This window comes from Falco peregrinus, chromosome 6, assembly GCF_023634155.1.
Source record: "Falco peregrinus isolate bFalPer1 chromosome 6, bFalPer1.pri, whole genome shotgun sequence".
Lineage (NCBI taxonomy): Eukaryota > Metazoa > Chordata > Aves > Falconiformes > Falconidae > Falco > Falco peregrinus.
In genome coordinates this window covers 21968763-21989520 of record NC_073726.1, presented here as the reverse complement: position 1 = coordinate 21989520, position 20758 = coordinate 21968763, and the positions used below count along the sequence as shown (strand labels likewise).

General features: G+C 59.5%; 1 protein-coding gene across 1 annotated transcript in view; it reads right to left on the bottom strand.

Annotated features, from left to right (window-relative positions):
- The window catches only part of SND1 (staphylococcal nuclease and tudor domain containing 1), a 128908-nt gene that overhangs the window by 22561 nt on the left and 85589 nt on the right, over positions 1–20758 (bottom strand). Inside the window, exon 16 of the mRNA XM_055807921.1 lies at positions 7006–7115. Coding sequence (XP_055663896.1) covers positions 7006–7115 — 110 coding nt within the window. The remainder of the gene's footprint in view (positions 1–7005; positions 7116–20758) is intronic.

Here is a 20758-nt window from a genome sequence, read left to right as displayed (position 1 = left end):
AAAAGCCTGCTGACCCGGCACGCGCCGGCAGCCGGGATTATGGAGAGAAAACCTTCAAAGGGCCCCAGGGGCTGGGGGGACGTGGGCAAGGGAGGAAGAAGATGAGGTGCTGCCGCCCCGGCCAGGTGCTGCCTGCGCTGCCCGTGCTGCCCGCGCCAGGCTGTGCGCAGGGAGGGCGAGCCAAACGCTCTAAAAATATAGGCCTGACCCTGTTCTAAAATTACCGCTCGGCACCCGCCGCTGGCAGGAAAATCGGCCCCGAGCTGCGGATCCGTCAGCGGGAACGGCTCCCGCTGCACCTCCTGGCTGGAAATGCTGCATTGCAACAAGAGCCGGGGGCTGGCAGGGCAGGGGCGGCTGGGGGCGCTGGAAGGGGCTAGCAGGGGCCGGCGTGGGCAGCTGCCTCGGGGACAGGGGACATTTGAGGGCCATTTCCCGCAATTACAGCACCAGGGTTTTTTGCAAGGAGGGTGTTTGGGGGGCTGGGGCCATGTCTGTCCCCCCAGCTCCACACGGGGCAGCCATGCTGTGTGGCCCCACAGCAGTGACACGGCCAGCGATGGATGGATGGATGGGCAGCTGATGGGGGATGTCCCCATCATCCAGTTGCCACGGAAACGGAAGGGAATCCCTCCAGAGAGCATCCATGCCAAACCCCGGGACCCCCCTCACGCTCCAGGAAAGCAGCAGGCATACAGGCAAGGACAGCACTCCCCCCCGCCACCTTGTCCCCCCACACCCTGGAAGAGAGCTGCCACAGTGTAAGAGCCCCACTGTGCCCAGGGACAACGGGAAGTGTGGTGGGCACCAAACCCCAAAGCCGAGCCGAGGTGGCAGCACCAAGCCAGGTGAGGGGACACCGTGGCAGAAGCCACCCCCAGCAAATCTGAAATGAAGGTGCCCATCATCCCCTCCCTGGCAGCTCCCTGGGATCACAGTGCCTTAATCCTCCTCCTGGGGGATATTTTATTTATTCAAGCCAACCTATTTAGCTGCCATCCTCAGAGGAAGGATTAAGCTGCCGCAGTCTTGAGACACGTGGAATCTGGGGGTTCCTCCAGCCAACTACCCTGGGGCAGAGGGGTACAGGCAAGACCCCTGCCCTGCTGCCAGCCAGCACCATGAGTAGCTCACCCCAGCTCAGACCCTCTGGGGAGTGTTCCTGAGGGTCATTTGCGTCCCAACCTCATACAGATGCTCCTCCGAAACAGCCCAGGTCCCCCCCCAGCTGCACTCCAAACCACGGAGCTGGCAGCGTGGGGCTCACCCTGCCCTTGCTGCAGCTGCGGGAGGGCTGACACCTCCCAGCCGTGCCTTGCTGGCTTTTTGCACGCCACTGATTACGGTGTGAGCCAAACCGGCCCCCTCCATCCCCAGGGAACCCTGGCAGCGCCTGCCCAGCCCAATGAAAAGCAGCAGCAGCAGCAGCGTGGTAGCGGGCAACCTGCAGCCCTGACCACTGTGCCAGCCAGGCTTGACCTCCCTGGTGCCATCAGCATCACCCTCCTCCTGGGCTGTTGATCCCCGGCATGGTGCCACCAGTCATGCCAGGAGCAGGGTGAGACCTGCAGCAGCCACCGCGGTGTGCCAGGGGGGTCAAAGCCAGCACCCTTCTCATGGCACCATGGGAGGGGACCATCCCACCACCGCCACCGCACCCTGGGGCAGGGGGCTGCCTGCCTGGGGAGACGCAGGGGCTGGCTGGAGCATGGCCCCCTCCCGAGTGTGTGCCAGTGCCGAGACCCCACTCAGCTCAGCCCGGGTAGCAGCTAGCCAGCAGCTGCAGCTTTGTTAGAAGCCCGATCAAAATTCCATGTGCATCGAGGCCAGATGGGGTGAAATACTGAAGGGGTCGACACAGGAAGGAGAAACACAGCCGTGGAAGCGGGGATGCTGAGGGTGAGGGGCAGGTGCCCACGCTGTGCCACCTCAGCTGCCCGTGACCACTGCCAGTTTGCTGGCACCGTGGGGCTCAGGAGCCCAGGGCAGCTGCCTTCCCCATGGGGCTGTGAGGTCCTAGGGGTCTGCAAAAGCCACAATGGCAGTTTCCCCCTGCCAATGGGCTGAAGCGGGCAGGACTCCCTGAGAGCAGGCAGGCGGGCGAGCAAGTGTAATGGGATGTGACAGGCTCTGGCTGGTGCGGGGTGGCGAGCACCGGCTAAGCCAGAGCCTCCAAGATGTGCTAAGGAAGCAGAGCGATGCCCCTGGGACGCGGGTCAGCAGTTTAGAGCAGCCGGCTGCACGCCGCAAGACACCGAGGAGGGACGGAAATGCCTGCCGTGTCCCCGTGTTGCCATGTCCTCACCTCCCCGTGCCCACCAACCTGCGGCGTTCCAGATGAGCGCAGGCTCTCGATCCCCACAGCCAGCTGCACTGCCCTGCAGCTGCAGGCACATCTGCATCCCTGCCCACACCTGCCTCTCTGCCCACATCTGCATCTGCATCTGCATCCAATGCCCACAGCTGCATCTGTGCCCACATCTGCACCCATGCCCACAACCACATCTGTGCCCACTACTTCTGTGTCCACATCTGCATCTGTGCCCACAATTGTATCTACAGCCACATCTGCCTCCAATGTCCATAGCTGCATCTGCAGCCACATCTGTATCAGTGCCCACAACTACATTTGTGCCCACATCTGCATCCATGCCCCCATTAGCATCTGTGCCCACAACCGTATCTGCATCCACGTCTGCATCCATGTCCACAGCTGCATCCACGCCTACATCTGCATCTGTGCCCACAGCTGCATCCACAGGCACATCTGCATCCCGCCCACATCTGCATCTGCAGGCAGGCCCCTCCAGGGCAGCCCTGGTTCCCATCCTGCCGGCGCCCTGTCCCCTGCCCAGCACCACAGGGCAGGTGCAGCCCGTACCAGGACACATCCGTGTGCTGCTGGGGCCAGGCACAATCCTGCACTCGAGAGGGATGATGTGGGTGGTGCAGTGTGGGGCAGAGCAGTGTGGCCTGGCCAGCCGGGTCCTCACGCTTGTGGGCTTGTCAAGTGGAGGTGAGGCGATGCTCTGTAGGAGGAGAAGGCGGCCAGGGGAAAGCAGGCCACGGTGCAGGGGCTGAGTGTGCACGAGTGGAGAAACCCCTGGCCGCGTTGCCACTGCCCACACTCCGCTGGGGAGATGGCAGCTCATCTGCCCCAGCTCCCTCCATTCCTGCCTCAGCCCCTCATTCCTGACCCAGCCCCCGCCAGTTCCTGCCCTAGCTATCCGAGACGGGGCAAGAGGAAGGTGCTGTCTCTCCACATGCACTCCCACACCGGCACCACAGCAGGTCTGTACCTCACACCAGGAGCCCCCCCGCTTGCCTGGGGACGCTTGTTTCATCACACTGGGATTTAAGTGGCAGTAGTTAAACCTCCTGAAAGTGAAGGGCACCCCCCCCACACGGATGGCAGCTGCGTGTGCTGGTGGAGGACCCCCTGTGCGGAGCAGCAGCTGGCACTGGAGCAGCGGCACCCGCTCAACGCTCCGTGCCGGATCCTGCCACCTACCGCGAGTGGCCGTGCCTCAACTAGGCGGGGGTCTGCGAGGCCATGGGGGCCAAGCTTCTGCATCCCCCTCCCCGAGCTCCCGCATCCCCCAGCCACAGCGGGACGGAGGCGAGGCCTCACCTGGTAATGATGGCTGAGTTAAACAGAGCAAGGAATTACCGACGGCACTGATGCGAAGGTGCAAATATAGCTGGCAAAGGAAAGGGGTAGAGTGGGGAAGAGCAAAGCGATCTGTGCATAAATTGCAGAGTTTTATCTTGACAGTCACTTGGGGAGATGGCTAAAGGCTGCAGAGGGCATTTTTTATCCTATATTGAAATTATGAATCACGGCGTAATTACACAAAATGGATCTCGCGCTTTGGTTGACACAGAAGTTTCAATCAGAGAAGTTGCACGAGTTAGTGAATTTTAATATCAAGAGACCTTAATGAGAAAGCATTCAAACCAGGGGGAGGCAGAGACAGGAGGCAGGTTCATGGCAAATCCCTGCGCACACCCTGGGTGCTCGGCAGCCTGGATCTGGCCTTGCCTGCAGGATGCGGCCATGGCATTTGCATTCCCCAGGAGAATTGGCAGGAAAAGCACAAAGCAGCACCCAAACCTGCTGCCCTCCAGAGCACCTGGGAGCTGCCCATCTCTCCTGCTGGGAATACTGCCCGGGGTGTCCGGCCACAGCTTGCCGGGCACCTGGATACTTTCTCCTTCAGAAGATCAAAAGAAAGTAATTTACAGTTTTTCAGCTAGGAAGATAAAGCTGCTCCCCTGCAGGGCAATTTATGTAATTAGTATTAGCTGAGGCCATGCAAGGTCGTCAGCCGCTCCTGCTGGCACTGCCAGAAGCCTGCCTGCGGACGGACCTCGCGCCGGTGCCATGAAGGTGCTGCATCGTCCCTGCTGCCCACAGCAGCTCCGGCATTTGCCACACATCGGCTGTGCAGCCACTGCACATCCATCATGTATCTGCCTTGTATCCACCACACATCTGCCATGCACCCGCTGTGTGTTTGCTGCGCATCCTCTCTGCATCTGCCACATACACCGGGCATCTGCCGGGCAGCTGCTGTGTATCTACCTCACATCTACCATACATCCACTGTGCTGCTGCTGTGCAACCCCACACAGACACTGTGCATCTGCCTTGCATCCACTGTGCATCCATCCTGCATCTCCATGTACCTGCCCCACTTCAGCTGCGCAACCGCCACATGTCCACTGTGCATCCACCCTGCATCTGCTGTGCACCCACCATGCAGCTCTGTGCATCTGCTGTACTTCTGCTGTGCAAACTCAAACAACCACCCTGCATCCGCTGTGCACCACCATGCAGCTGCTGTGCAACCCCACACAGCCACTGTGCCACCATGCATCCACTGCGCATCTGCCATGCATCTGCCACGCATCCACCCTGCACTCACTTTGCATCCACCTTGCAGCCGCCATGCATCCATCATGCAGCACAGCTCTGCAGAGAGCAATGCAAACCACTGCAGAGGACTCGGATCTGCTCTAACTTTCTGCCTTGGCACATCCCATCTGCCTGGAGGGGTGCCGGTACAGCTCTACCCCAGTTCACCCCATTCGCACGGCGGGTGCAGGGAAAGACATGCCAAAGCAGAGAGGCAGCGTGCAGGGGGGACGACAGTGCAGCACTCACTGGTGCTGCTGGCATGGCTGTGAAGGCGGAGAAGGTGCTGCTGGCTGAGGTGATGCTTCGGCAGAACCCCGTTCTCAGCTTCCTCCTGCTCCAGTGGCAGGGACCAGGGCCAAACTGCCCCACTGTGGGGCTGCACCAGCACAGGCAGGTGCTGTGCAGAACTCTCTGGCTGAGCCAGGCGCTGCGCGATGGGGGGCCACTGTTCGCCTGCTGCCTGCTCCCCTGAGGAACCCGTGGAGGGGGGACCGGGCTGGCAGCCCTTGCCACAACAAGTTCCTCAGCCAATTTAAACTGAACGGCTGGGAAGAGGCACAAAAGGCAGTGATGCACGATGGATCCATCAGTATTCCTCAGCCAAATAGCCGGGATCCCTGTGCAGGGTGCAGCTGTGGAACCTGACATCCTGAGCTGCCCCTTCCCACTGGAGCAATTCCCACTCTGGGCAGTGCCGGAAATGGCCAAGCCCTGGCCAAGGTGGCTGCTGTAGGGGTGGCCCACCCTGTTTGCACCCCAACCCACCAGACAGACCCCACAGCAGCAGCAAACCTTCCTCCCCAGGTGATGAGCTCCCCCTGTGCGGCCACATGCTGCTTCGTGCTTCCTCTGCACTTTCCTTTTCTGCAAACATCATCTCTCTGCCTGCCTGGTTTTTGCAGGCGTCATTCGCCAGGTGCTTTTTGGGGTCACCGCTTTTGCAGCCTTGCTGGGACACGTGCAGCACCCTTCCTGAGCACCCAGCAGGATGCTGATGCTGCCCACTCTGCCAAGCTGGAGCCCCTCTGTGCCGTGTCGCTCTGTGCCCAAGCCAGCAGAACCACTCCAGACAGATGTGGCTGCGGGAGCAGGGAGAGCAGATGTCCAGTTGTGCAGTGCAGCCTGGCCTGACTCCTACCATGGAGGTGTGGGTTTTGAGTCCAGAACCAGGTCCCCAGTCCTCCCCAGTTCTCCCCAGTCCTCCTTGGTGTGAGACTGGTGGTGTGGAGGAGTGCAAAGGCAGGGCCATGGCAGCAAATGCAGTGCACCCGGAGCCACAGCCACCATCGTGTTCAGAGCAGAGACCATGACTCAGTATTGATTTCCACCAAAAATAATAAAATAATAATAAAAAATTAAAACAAACCAAAGCAAAACAAAATAAAACAAAACAAAAGGAGAGAGCTGTCCCCACCGGTTCAACGCCCAGTGCTGCTGCCAGAAGAAGCCACCGACAGCCTTCCCTGTTGCTGCCTTCAGCGAGGGGAGATTTAGGAGCAGAGCAAACACAAAGCCTTGGCAATTTATGGACCGACCACAAACACCCGGGGATGCGCTTGGTGTCACCCAGTGTGTGACGGTGGGCAGCACACAGCTCCCACCCACCGTGGGAAGGGTGAAGCCCCCGAGCGATGCCGGAGCTGCAGGGACGGGGGTCCCACGGGCACTACCCTGCCCTGGCAGCCCCTGGGCACAGCCAGTTGTGAGGCCCTGGCTCAGAGCCTCGAATGCCAGGGCATCACCAGAGCCTGGCCGTGGCACCATGGCGAAACCACAAGGCACCAACACGAGCGCGTCGGAGAGCAAAGCGGGGCCAAATCTGGCCCCAGCACCGCGAGAAGCTTTGCTGGCGCCATGAGCCGGGTCCACGTGGCTTTTCACAGAGCACCAAACCACTTGCAGAGAACAGGGACGAGGTGGCTGCGGTTCAGCAGCACGGTGCAGGGCAGCTCCCCTCACCCCTTGCCTTTCCTTGCAGCCTTTTGGCAAGATCCGTGCCCCATGGGCATTGCCAGCCCCTCCCAGACCAGTACTGAGCTGGTGCGCTGCAGCCCCCGGCCCACACACAGCCGAGCATCCCCTACCTCTCGCTGCAGCACCAGCTCCTTGGTGAAATGCGTGGCCTCCTCGCTGAAGGGCTCACCCTCCTGAACCAGCCCAGGAAGGTTCCTGGCTCCCCGGGGACACTCGATGCCTGCAGGAGGAAGAGGAGGAAGAGGAGAGTGAGGTGCGTGGAGGAAGCCAGCAGTCACCCACATGCCATTGCTGGGGATGTCACCTGAAATAAAAGTTTTGGGGAGGAAAGGGGCCACTGGAGTCCAGGTGAGATGTGACCAACCCCTGGGACATGGGAGGGTCCCTGTGCCAGCATTTCCCTGGCACCAGGGCAGGGAGAGCCTGGGACAGCCCTGCGGCCTGCTGGGATGGGGACATGGGGATAAGCAGGGGAAGAGCCAGCAGGGATGGCGACACAGGGACAAGCTCCCTCCTCTGTCCCAGGCTGGGGGCAAGGAGGAGCCCCTGTCCCTGTCCCCAGACCACCCACTCTGCCAGAGGAGCTGCCTTGCCTGGCTCTCTCCCTGCTGCAGCTGGCCGCACCAGGGGGTTTTGGGGATCTCAGGGTGCAGCTGGGGTGCGACACTCCACCCATGCTGTGCCATGGGGAGCCCCAGGCTCCCCTGACCATGCAGAAACCATCAGCCTGCCCATGGTGCAGACCCTGCAGTACTGGAGGCACCAGCTGTGCAAGGTCCTCTCGTGCAAGGTCCCGTGCAAAGTCCTGCTGTGTGAGGTCCTGTGCAAGGTTCCCCCTTGTGCAAGGTCCCATGCAAAGCTGTCCTGTGCCAAGTCCTGTGCAAGGTCCCCATCACGCAAGGTCCTGTGCAAGGTCGGTCCCACGCAAGGTTCCCCCCATGCAATGTCCCCTGTGGAGCAGCAACCCATCACACTGTGGGAAGCTGCTGTGGGGGCGAGCTGGCAGGACCCCCAGCTGCTGTAAGAGCTGTGCATGGCTCTGGCTGCTCTTATTAACCATACCAGATGTCTGTGCCAATAACTGGCTGACAGCCCCTGATAAGCAGGTATTAATTCTGCTGTATTACTACAGCCACAGAGGCAGGTCAAGCCCCAGCCCTGCAAACCATTACTAAAGATTAAAATACCTAAAAAAACAGCAGGGAAGGAGGACAAGCACGGCGGTGGTCGCCCCAGACTACATGTGGACCCTCACATCCAGACCCCCTCTCTCTCTGACTCAGTATTCCCACCTGTAAACTGGGGTAATCACCCTGGGCTCCCCTTTGGCAAAGCGCTGCCAGCACCGACGGTGGCACAGATTATTAAACTGGGAAGTCCTGCATTATTAATTTTATTTTACATAATTCGTTATTAATGAAGTGCCGGGAATTACACTTAGCAGCTGTCTGAGCACTTGGTTTGTGATGGAGCAGCAATTCTCACGTTTTGGTGAGGGAGGTGGGGGGGAACAGGCACTGCGAGGCTCAGCCTGGCTCACAGCACAGCTGATGGCAAAGGCACTGGGGACATTCTGGCCCTGCCACTGACCGGGGACTCCACAGCCCTGCTCCCCACCGGCTGCATGCAGATGAGGATGAGGAAAGGGATAGATGGCCATCGGATTAACTAGACACACACCCCTGCCACGACCTGTCACATTCCCAGAGCACCGCAGTAAACCATGCTGGCCTGGCTGGCCCTGCAGTGACAAGGTGTTGTGTCCCCAGGGCACTGGGTTTGTTGTGAGCACCAGCTGCAGCGATTCCAGTCATCCTGGGGGGCACAGGGGATGTGACCCTCCCCTGGAGCAGCCCACCCTGCAGCTGTGAGGTTCCTGAGTTACCAGGTCCCTGTATCACCGGTGACAGCAGCCCTGACCTTGCCAGTGAGGCTTGGGGGACGGTGGCTGCCAAGCACTTTGGGGGTGACTCCAGTGCACCCCTCACCGGTGGCTGTGGGGTTTCTGAGGTCTGGCGCAGCGCGGACCTGCAGCTGCATCAGTGACCAGGTGGCTGCTTTGGACACCAGGGTGGTTGGAGCAGTGGCACTCACTGGGTTGCCAGAACTGGGGCACAGCTTGGTGCCTGCTGGCTTGGAACCCAAAATGCTGCCCTGCTCTGGCTGGGAACACCCAGGGTCACTCCAGGAAAGCCCATGGTGACACCCGCACTGCTGGCATCACGTGAGGCTGCGGCACCCAACCCGGGAAGGGGTATCGGTTCTTGCTTAAGTAATTAATAAAGTGCTGGTTTTACACTTTCCTGAAGTGCTAGGCTGTTCTCCAGCAGTGCCTGATGCAGGTGGAGGGAACCCTGCGCCCCCCCAACCCCTTCAAGATGGGGAACTGGGGTAGACTCACCACATAGCATAGGCATGGGGGCTGGGAAGCTCCCAGTGAATTCAGTGTTCCCTCTGCTTGACACTTTAGCTCACGATTAAAACAGGTGATTTGCATCACTCAAAATTAAACCCCTGGGGGTGGGGGGCTATAGGGGAGGCTGTGGGACTCCCGACTCCCCCCGAGGCTCTCCTCACTGCATTGCTCCTGGGAGAGGCACAGCCACCTCAGCTGGGACTGGGGGGGTCTGCTGGGGTCCCCGACTGTGCTTCAGGGACCAGTGGGGTCCCTGGTTGCTCACAAGCCCTGCAGCAGCAGAGCCGTGGGGGTACCCCCCACCTCAGCACTGCAGAGCACCCAGAGGAGGAGCCCGGAGCATTGGGAAGCTGCCCTGCTGCCACCTGCACCCCGGCTCTGCACCAGCCTCCTGCTGGACCCCATTGAGGTGGTTCCACTGCAGCCTGGCTGGGGGTGTGATCCAGGAGGATGTGTCCTCGTCCACATCCCTGTCCTTGTCTCCAACCCCATTGCATCCCCATTCCCGTTCTTGTCCACATCTCCGTCACAACCCCATCCCCATCCCTGTCCCTGCTGTATCCTCATCCTCATCCCTGTCCCCATCCATCTTCATCCCTGCCTTATCCCAATCCCCATACCGAAACCTGTCCCATCTCTGTCCCCATCACTGCCACTGCAGAGCCCAGTGCTGGTCAGGCAAAACCCCCTTTCCCACCCCACCTCCCCGGCACAGTCTCCGAGGGAAGCGAAACAGTTCAAGGGAATGTGGCAGGAGCCTCGCTGAGGTGACAGGGCAGGCAGCTGCCAGCCCCCACCCTGCCCACACCCCCTGCCCCGACCTCGGTGGCATTGATGTCCTCTGCCCTGAAAAAATGGAGCAGGAAAGGGAAATTTCTGGAAATGCGGCAAAATGTGGGGCAAGGAGAATGGGGATCCAGTGATCTTTGTTAACGAGCTGGAAACCAGCAGCTTGGTAACCAACCGGCCAGCGGCTGGAGGGCTGGGAGGCTCCTCCCATCTGGGACCATCACAGGAGCATCCAGCCCCTCCCGTGGTGCAGCTGGGGGGACCCCAAGCACATCCCTGGGGAGAGGGAACCCCCCTCCAGCCCAGGGAGTATGGGCTTTCAGTGGCAGCCCCCCAGCTCTCAGACCCCAAACTGGCCCGGCACTGGCTACACCACGCACGGAGCCAACAGACGGACCCCGGTTGTGAGCAAGAGGAAGGAGCAGAGACACATCTCCTCCTCCTCCTCCTCCCTGCACGCTGGCACTGGGCAGCAGCAGGCGGGCACAGCTCCAGCGTGGCACAGCCAGTGCTGCGGCGAGGCCATGGCACGCATCCTGGCCATGGTGCAGATCCCGTGCAAACATGCTGCTAGCATCTCCAGCAAGGAGCATCCTTCAGCACCACGCTGGGAGGGGGAAATGAGGAGCCAGAGCTGCCGAAGAGTGTGTCTTCCCTTCCTCCTCCTCCTCCTCCTTCACCAAGCAAGCAGGGGCTGGGGGAAGGGAGCTGCCACATGGGCTCATGCACCACAATGGCATTTTTTTCCTAAAGAAAATAATGAAGAAATAGCTGAGGAAGTGTCGGAGTCCTTAAACAAAATTAAAAAGCAAAGCGCAGTGTTTCTACAGTGCAGTGAAGGGCTGACGGCTCCATGGCACTGGGGGATCCTGGCACACAAATTCTTCGACCCCAGACTGTGCAGCAGCTCAGGATGCCACTTTGGATCCTCTCTCTGCCTCTGATGCCTCCTAAACCCACATGGGCAATGCCTGCTTTTGGAAAATGAAAACCTAAAAAGGATGGGATGAGCGTGCTCAGCCCCAGGAACACCCCGGCTGCGTGTGGCAAGGGGAGGTGGCCACCTGGCACCCACCGGGAGCTAAGCAAGCCCAGCAGTGAACTCACCCAGCACTTTAAAAAAAAATAAACCCAAAGCTGTGGCTCTGTTGCTCTTCCTGGGAAACTAATGTATTAATCCGCACAGATGAGGGATGCACTTTAAAATGCTGCAGCGTGTGGCTGCCACCGCTCTCCCCTGGGGTCTCAAAAGAACTCCGCTACAAATCACTTTTGCTAAATGCTTTTGCCGAGCAGTGAGACCCGGTGCAGCCAGCACGGCGGGGATGGAGGAAGCAGCTGCGGGGGCTGCAGACAGTGCTCCAACCCTGGCCTCACTCCTGCAGAGCTGGAAGTTGAGGGCTGGGGGCAGAGCATCCTGCAACATCCAGGGTATTCTACAGCATCTTGGGGCATCCCACAATGTCCTGGGGCACTCTGCATCATTCTGGAGCATCCCACAGTGTCCTGGGGTATCTCACAGTGTCCTGGTGCATCCCACAGCATCCCACAGTATTCCAGGGTATCCTGCAGCATCCTTGGGGCATCCTGCAGCATCCCAGGGTATTCTGCATCATCCTGGGGCATCTCACAGTTTCCTGGGGTATACTGCGTCATCCTGGGGTGTGCCACAGCATCCTAGTGCATCCCAGTGCATCCCACAGTATTCCAGGGTATCCTGCAGCATCCTTGGGGCATCCTGCACCAACCTGGGACATCCCACAGTGTCCTGGGGCATTCTGCGTCATCCTGGGGCATCCCACAGCATCCCATGGCATCCTGTAGTATCCCAGAGTATCCCATGGTATCCTGCAGCATCCTTGGGGTATCCTGCAGCATCCTGAGGCATCCCACAGTGTCCTGGGGCATTATGCATCATCCTGAGGCGTCCCGTCCTGGAGTATCTCACAGCATCCTGGTGCATCCCACAGCATCCCACAATATTCCAGGGTATCCTGCAGCATCCTTGGGGCATCCTGCAGCTACCTGGGCACCCCACAGTGTCCTGGGGTATCTCACAGCATCCCGGTGCATCCACAGCATCCCACGGCATCCTGTAGTATCCCAGGGTATCCTGCAGCATCCTGGGGTATCCCACAGCTGGGGGAGTCGTCGTTCGCCACCCCCACCCCCACCCCCGTCCCAAGTGGGTTGCTGGCAGCCTGGGGTTTGGTTCAACCTCCCGCCACCGCAGGCCAGCCCAGCACCATGACATGTACAGGGTGTATTTCTACCACTCTGCCCTGCGGTGCTGGTGCCCAGGCGCTGCAGGGGGAGTGGGGAGGGGGGTTGTAATGGGTAATAAAGGGGGGCTGGTGCTCCCACACCATGCCGGGGCTGGCGGAGGGGCCAATCCTGTGCTGCCGGGGAGCGGAGTGTGGGTGGGATGTGTATTATGATATGATTGTCCACGGATAAACTGTCAGGGAGGGTGGAGGGTGGCAGGCAGGACCCCCTGGCACAGCCACAAAGCCACTAATTGAATGCTGCCAGTCTCACGGCCTCACCAGGTACAATCCAGGGAGCCAGGGGCAATTGCCACGCGCAGCATGGCACAGCACCCATGTCCAGCATCACCTGCCTCTCCCTGCCCTCCCAGAGCTCATAAAAAACCTCTCTCCAGTTTCTCCAGGGAATCTCTCTCAGTTTTACCACTGATTTCCCATCTTTCCTGGAGTGGGACGTTTCCAGCCCTAATTTCTGGGGTCTATAAACAGCTTTATTCCCTGCATTGCTGTGCCGTAACCGTGACTGCCACAGTGAGCTGGGGAGCAAGGATGGTGCTGCGCGAGGTTAGCCCGTCTGGGAGTGCCTATGCCTGTGTGGAATACCGCAGACTGATATCCGTGAGGATTTATGGACTTGGGGAGAAATAGAGGAGGTGAGCAGAAGGGAGGAGAGGAGCCCTGTGATAGCATCAGTCACCAGGACAAAGCGACCTGATACCTGCAGGCAGCACGCTGGTGTGCGCCCCAACTGCCCAGGACCTCTGCCAGATGCCGGTGGCTGCACCGCGGCTGGCAGCAGGTGGGATGCGAGTTGCTGCTGCAGCACCAGACCCTGGGCAGGCGGTCCAAAGGCTTTGGGCTGGATCCTGCTGCCACAACTGGCAGCATGGGGCAGGATGCTGCTGCCCATCCCCAGGGGAGCTGAGCTGGGGCTGGTGGTGATGCCGGGGGGCTGTGCCCCAGGGATGCTGCTGCCATCCCCTCCTTCCCTGGCAGCCAGCAGGCAGCTTCCCCGGCGCTGGCAGGCACACGGCTGGCCTCCGAGTCGTGATGGCAACTTGGCTGCTGCCGCAGAGCCCGTGTGGGAGCACGGCGTATTTTTAACACTAGTCCCTACCAAAATAGAGGCTGTCGGGAACAGCGAAACAGACGGTACCGGGGAGGCGGGAAGTGGCCGGGCACTGCCGAACCGTGCCAGCTCCTGCTAACGCAGCCCGGAGCAGGGTCTGCCTGGGGACCCCCTGCCCAGGCCCTCAGTGGAGGGGTGCAGCAGCCAGCGGTGATGCTCAAGGCATCCAGGGCTTGCAATGCAGGGACTGATGGACATGCCAGCTTGGCTTCAGCCCGCAAGGAGCTGCTGCTCTGCTGCACCCCAGCACCGCAGGGTTACAGCTTTTGGGGTCACCATGTCCCAGGTGCGAGGGAGGTCACCATATCCATATCTCAGCATTTGGGCCCATCACATCCCGACACCCCACCTGCAGTATTTAGGGACAACACACCCTGACACTGCATCAGCATAATTTGGGGTCCCCGCACTCCACACCTGCACCCTCCACTTGTGGGGGATGCTCTGCCCCACGGTCAAGCAGCAGTGCCTAGACACCTGAGCAGCCCCTGACACCCCTGGGATGTGCCATCATGGTGGGAAGGGGGGAAGGGGCTCCCTTATCGTGCCACCCTGGTGCTTCCTGCAGCGGAACAAGCCAAGCTGTTGTGATGCTGTCCCCACTGAACTCAGCTGCAACGGACAGCACTTAGGCTGGGGGCCAAGAGGCATCACTGCCTGTACAGCACCCTCTCTGACATGAGCAGCAGGCAGGGAGCGGCACCCCCCAGCACCCCCTGATGCTCTCAAGGGGACTGACCGCAGCTCCAGCAGCAGCCCAGGCAAGTTGGGGAGGCTGCGATCCCCCTGCCAGAAGCCAGAGTGAAAAAATGAGGTAAAACAAACAAAAAAAATCACCTTAAAAATACACCAGTTCTCAAAAAACCAAGGCATGATAGGATGGAAAGGGTTTTGGGAGGTCTCTCATCCAACAGAGGGTGGACTGCAGGGTCAGGACACAGACTGCAGTGGGTACAACCTTGGGGGCTGCAGCTACGCCCTGCAACTCAGGCAGAAACCTCATTTTCACCTCCTTTTCCCCCCAAAGCAGACATATGTCCCAACTTGGTACCCTGAGGGCGCATGGCTCCTCATGGCATCCCTTCCCTGTGGGCTGCTGGACACGGGCAGCCACTTCCCATGGCAGCCAGGCTCACCTCCTTGCCCCCGGCTGCTGAGACGGTGGTGAGTTACAGCAGCTCCCTGGGGAGATGCTCGCAGCCCATATATGCTGATACACATCAGCAGGCGCCCACGGATAAATGCCGTATCTCCAGCCCCACCTCATAAATAGGCAGCTCTGCCATCTCCTCTGTGAGATTTAGGGGCACCCGCAACCCAGCAGCTCCGGGGGTGCAGCATGGCCCCCTCGCCCCTTGGGGCACACTCTCCCCCGGGGGCAGATCCCGTAACGCTGCAGCCGGCCCCCGCACCAAGAAGGCGTCAGGCTGCAGAGTCTCGCCGGGAGAACGGAACCTGGGATTAAATTAGCACCTCTCTATTTGCACATATTTATAGCACTCAAACGTATATATTTTAGCTGGAAAGACGGGCTGAGGCTCCCTGGAGAGCATCCCTGAAGTCACATTTACAAGGGACCTGTGTTCTCTTTATGATGCTCATTTGCATTTGATGTATCAAAAAAAGGAAGGCATTGATAAAATGCAGATATTTATCATATTTCTGGCTCTAAGTGATGAGCAATGGCACCACGTGGAGTGAGCAGAAGAGGGGCCAGGGAGTACTGGACTAGCACCGCGCCAGCCGCTGCAGTGCTGCTCTGCTCAGGAGCACCGAGAGCAGCTCCCAGGAAAGGCACCGGCCGGAAAACCCCGAAAAAGTAGCAAAAGTAAAAGAGCGTGTGTGAGTAGAGGGTAAAACCCCTCCCAGCCCTGAAGCCCACGCCAGGCTTGCTGCCACCAGCCACCGCTGTCCTGCAGCTTGCCGTGCTGTGGCCCCACTGCTGCCTCCCAGCATCCGCCCATGTTATTTTATATGATGCAATTATTTTGGCAATTAATCAATTAGCCAAGGAGCAACCTCCCCGCAGGGCACAGTGTGGGACCCCTCCAGCAGGTCCCTGTCCGTCCCGTAAGTCCAAGTGAGCCAAGGTAGCATGGGAGGATGTGCGCGGGGAGGATAAACGGGGGGAGGAAGGTGCCTCATCCACACTGGGATGCCCCCCCCCATGCTGGGACCCTCCCAAACTGGGAGCCCACCCACTGGGACCCCCTGCTCTGTCAGGGGCCTGCACAGTGCTTGCAGAGGGTGCCCTGGGGTGGGTGCTGAGCCAGTAGTGGGGACTGAGGGTGGAGTGGGAACCTTCATCCCCCCAAGGCACGGGTGTAGTATTGGACCTGATGCCAGATGGGGAGCTTGGGGAGTCAAGAGGCCACCCCAAAACCCAGCTGCTGGGAGCGAGCAGAGGCTGGGAGGAGGGCTCTGGAGGCTTGGGGGATACCTATGGGGGATGATGGCCCTGGGGTGCCACGGAGTAGACCATGGAGCAGGGACCTCCATGGAGCAGAGCCATGGAGCAGGGGCTTCCATGGAGCAGGACCACAGAGCAGGACCATGGTGTGGGGCTCAGACAGATGCAGGCTCCCTGGGGTGCTGATGCCTGCAAGTAGGGGACAGGGACAACTCAGCTGCTTTGCCCGTAAGCTCAGCTTGGTGCAGGCAGGGTCCCTCCCAGCAGGACCCCCCCTCTTCTCCCCTCTCCTCTCGCGGCGTTTCACCCTCCTGGTGCAGCCAGCAGCTCACCACAGTCTGGGGAGTCCCGGAGCCCCCGCAGCCACCTGACCTTTCATTAGCTGTTTCACTGAATAATTGATCAGGGCTGTGCGGCGCTCATTAGAGGTAGAGCTGCTTCAATAACCAAGTTTGCCTTAGGGTAAAAGTTTAATTTTCCAGTGCTGCGATCTGGGAGAGGTGCCAGCCCCCCATCCCACTCCCCAGCAGTCCCCGCGGGCATGGTGGCGGGCACGGCACACCAGTGTACACCAGGAGCTCTCCTGCAGCTTTCCAGAGAGCTACGAGTGTGGCTGGGGATGTGGGTGGGATGCCGAAAACACCCAGTGCTGGCCCTGCTGCCAAAGGGCTGCACCCAGTCAGGTACCTGCCATGGCGTGTGTGTCCCTCCGCCTGCATCACCCCAGCACAGTGTGCCAGGGCAGCCAGGAAAGGTGGCAGCAGGGGCTGGGAAGTTATTCAGATTACCAGCATGATCAACACTCCAATTAATAGATGAAAGGGAAAACAGAGCAGGTAGGGCGATAACAGTCCCACCCCATCCCTCCCCTTGCCGGCTCCCACTGTGCTGCTGCTGCAGGTTTCCACTCTGGCAGGGTGCAATGCCAGCCCTGCCCTGCCTGCACAGCCCTCCTGGGCTCAGGGCCACCCAGAAACCTCCATCCCTAGTGACCATGCGCCCCAGGGGAATGGGCCACCCTGACCCCACCGGGGCTGCACCCGCAGGATGCTGGGCTCTTGGTTCAGAGTTTGCTGCTGGCTGGAGTGACAGGGGGGCAAATCACCCTGTGTGCCAGGCCAAGGAGGGGACAGGGCTGATGCACCAAGCTTGCCGGCATCAGCTATGCCAGCTCTCAGCAATGCTGTCAGGATGAAGGGAGGAATCCAGCCAAATCCCAGGAATATCCACACTGGCAGATGTGCGGGGTCTACAGCGGGGGAAGACAGAAGGGGCGCGTCATCTTCCACACACTAATTGGCATGTTACCTGCCTTTTTAGCCTGTAATTAATGTATACAGCTTGATTAGAGAGCCCCAGCTGGGGAAGGTCTCCCTGGAGAAGAGCTGGGGGAGAGCAGGAGCTGCATACTCCCCCCAGCACTAAGGGGAGCAGGAAGGGAGCAGGACAGTTTGCTCCAGCACTCGGGAATTGTCTCCAGCAGCACCATTAGCCCAGCTCAGCATGCTGCAGCTCTGGGATGTGCAAATCAGGATGGTCCTGTGCAATGCAGGATGATCCTATGAACAAAGGACAGTCCTGTGCAACTCAGGATGATCCTGTGCAACTCAGGATGCTCCTGTGCAACACAGGTTGACTGTGCAATGCAGGATGACTTGGTGCAATGCAAGATGATCCTGTGCAACATGGTACAATCCTGTGCAATGCCAGGATGCTCCTGTGTGATGCAGAATCCTCCTGTGCAACATGGCATGACCCTGTGCAATGCAGGATGCTCCTGTGCAATGCAGGGTGATTCTGTGTGACATGAGAAGTTCCTTTGCAATGCAGGATGCTCCCACGCAATGCAGGATGCTCCTGTGCGATGCAGGATGCTCCTGTGCAATGCAGGACACCCAAGGAGATGCAGAGGCTGCTGCAAAGGGGTGCAGCTGCATTTCCCAGAGGGTCATGGCTGCCCATGGGCACACCAGTCCCATGGCACCGGAGACCCCAAAATCACCCCAGATCACTGCCCGAGCTTTGCAATAGGCATGATTTTTCCACTTGTTATTTCCTACCTGCTAATGGAGCTGTTTGGCAAAGGGGAGCATGGAGGTGGCAAAGGAGGTGGCTGGGGTGACTCAGACTATAGGTGCCCACTGCACCCCATGGGCACCCTGGCTGCGGCAGGTCCCCAGTCGCTCTGGAGACCCCCAACAGCTCCGGAGACTCCCGGGGCCACCACAAGCAGCCTGGCCTGGGGGGTTATTCACCACTTTGGGAACTTTCTGGAGCAAAATCAGCCCCTGGGAGTGGGTGACAGCCAGTCGGTCTCCACAGCAACAGGGATTAAATATAACTTGCAGCAAGCATGCTCCCCCCGGAGCCATCCATTTCCAGGCCACCCCAGTGCCCTCCCTGCCCCCTCCCCTTTAATTTAAAAATTACCCGACTAAGCAGAAAGGCTGAGCCGGAGCCTCCCCGACTCACTGGGAGCAGCCGGGAACCACTGGCACCAGCAGGGACAGGTGTATTTAACCACCGGTCCCCAGGGTTGGACAGTGGGAGCCTGTTCACCCCACCATGGGAAGGGGATTAACCAGTGCCGATCCCAGGGTACACATCCCAAGCCCGTGTGCATCCCTGAGCATCAGCCACGGGCATGCCGGTGAGGAAGAGGATGGGGCACACTGGGCTGCCACTGCCAGCACTGGGAACTGTGACAGCTCCTTCCCCGCTCCCATGAAATGGCCACTTATCCATGGAGAGTGGAGCAAAACCCACCCCAGCCACAGCCAAATGCCGGGTCTGAAATCAGGGAGCGTGCCAGCAGGACCCAGGGACAATGCCGGATCCACTGGGATGATGCTCTGCCACCAGCTCCTCGCGCAGGGAGTGCTCGGAGGAACCCGCAGGATTCCCACATACGAAACACGGCCAAACCCAGCGGCAGCCTTTTAAACCAGAAATATTTAAATATATATAAATTCCTCCTCCCAAGCACGTGGGAGTTTTATCATGTCTTAAAATTTTAATGTCTCAGTCGCAGGCAAGGGGGAGTCTCATTTCCCCGTCTTTTGCAGCTGACTTTAAGAATGGTTAATTATAAATAAGACTGTGTGACTATTTATACGCACAAGCACGCGGAGAAGGACAGGTTTAGGACACACTTCCCACACGGCAGGAGCCAGCCTGGAGCAGGGATGGGGATGCTTGTGCTCCAGCCGTCACCAGGGATGGGCCATCCCCAGGTGAAAGCATCACTCTGGGGAGGTTTGGTCACTGGAGGGTGACGGTGATGGTCACTGATGGGACTGGGGTCCCCTGGTCACGTTGGTTGTGTCCTACAGACCCCGCAAAACAGGCAGCCAGAGTGAGTGGTCTGCTGGCACCCAGAGCTCAGGCAGACAGAGCGGGGTCTGCACCTTTGGGTGCCACGGGAACAGGCTCTGGGGTGCAAGGGGCTGGGAGCGAGCGGGTGAAGGGTGGGGGGATCGTGGCATCATTCCTGGTCAGCACTTTGAGCCGTGCTCTGGGAGCATCACCAGACCAGGCACAGTCCTTCCTGCTCCCCACAACCCTTGGCACTCCCCAGTCTCGGTGCCGGTGGCTTTGGGGGATGGCAAAGGGCAGGTCCGAGGCAAGCAGGTGCAGGTGGCACGGGCAGGGAGTTGCTCCTGTACTGCACGCTGGCTTTGCGAGCTCATGCGCCATTCCCTGGCTCCAGGAACAAAGGGGCAGACAACGGCATCCCGGCCCCCACGCTTCCCCCCAGGATACATATTCCTTCAGTGGGAGCGGCAAGAGCTGCTGTTTACAGAAACCTCAGTGTTTTTATCCCCATATAAGATCTATTTATATGCTTATTGAATTTTTCATAACCAAGTTGTGAACGATCGACGTTCAGGGTCATCCTTTATACACAGTTATTGCCATAGAAACAGGAGCGAGATGAGCCGCCCCACATCCTCTCCCATCGAGGGAGCTGGCAGTGCCAGTGGAGACTCCGCAAACCACCACTCTCACTGGCAATGGGCTTCGCCATCCCAGCACACCACTGGGAGGACATTCTGGCAGAGGTCACCATCTGCCTGTCCTACTGCCAGCCTAGAAGGTTGGGGCACACCTTGAAACACCTGGGGATCACGATGCTCTGGCCACTCTCTGCTCCAAAGCAAAGCCTCAGCTGAAGTGTGCACCGCAAGTGGGACTGGTTTAGTGGGGAAATTCTTAAGTTTCTGTAGAACCTCCCAAAACAGCCACCGTGTGTGTGCAGGGATGTGTGCCCTCCTCCCGGTGCATGGGCAAACCCCTGGGGTGACATACCTGGGGTGGCTGCTGGCACCTCCATCACCCCAGCCCCTCAGGCTCATCCCTGTGTGTCCCCAGGGTCCTGGTCCCACAGCACCGCCACCTCCTCCCGTTTCTATGATGCTCCTGGGGTTTGCCACCTGCTCCCCAGTTTTGGTGGAGGAGAGCATCCTTCCCACGCCCATGCCTGCATCACCGCCCCTCGGAGCTGCCCCATGCTGCAGGGAAGTGTCGTGCCAGCCAACGCAAGGGCTGAGGAGGGCAGAGGGGGTGAGCAGCCACGAGCCAGGCCACAGAGCATTGGAACGTGTAGGAGCCACCCAGACCCCAGCCCGTGGTGGGCACAGCTGGGGGGCAGCATGCTGGCAGCCCCGCAGAGGGGACTGGCGGGTGCAGACACCACTGGGATGTGGGGAGAGGGCAGGAGCAGCATCAACAGCCCCCAGCAGCACCCAAACCCTCTGGTCGTCTCCAGTTAGTGTTCCCCAGCTCAAATAACACCCCCCCCCAGGTCGACCTGTTGGCAGCACCAGCATTAACTTCACCCGTACCCTGTGGC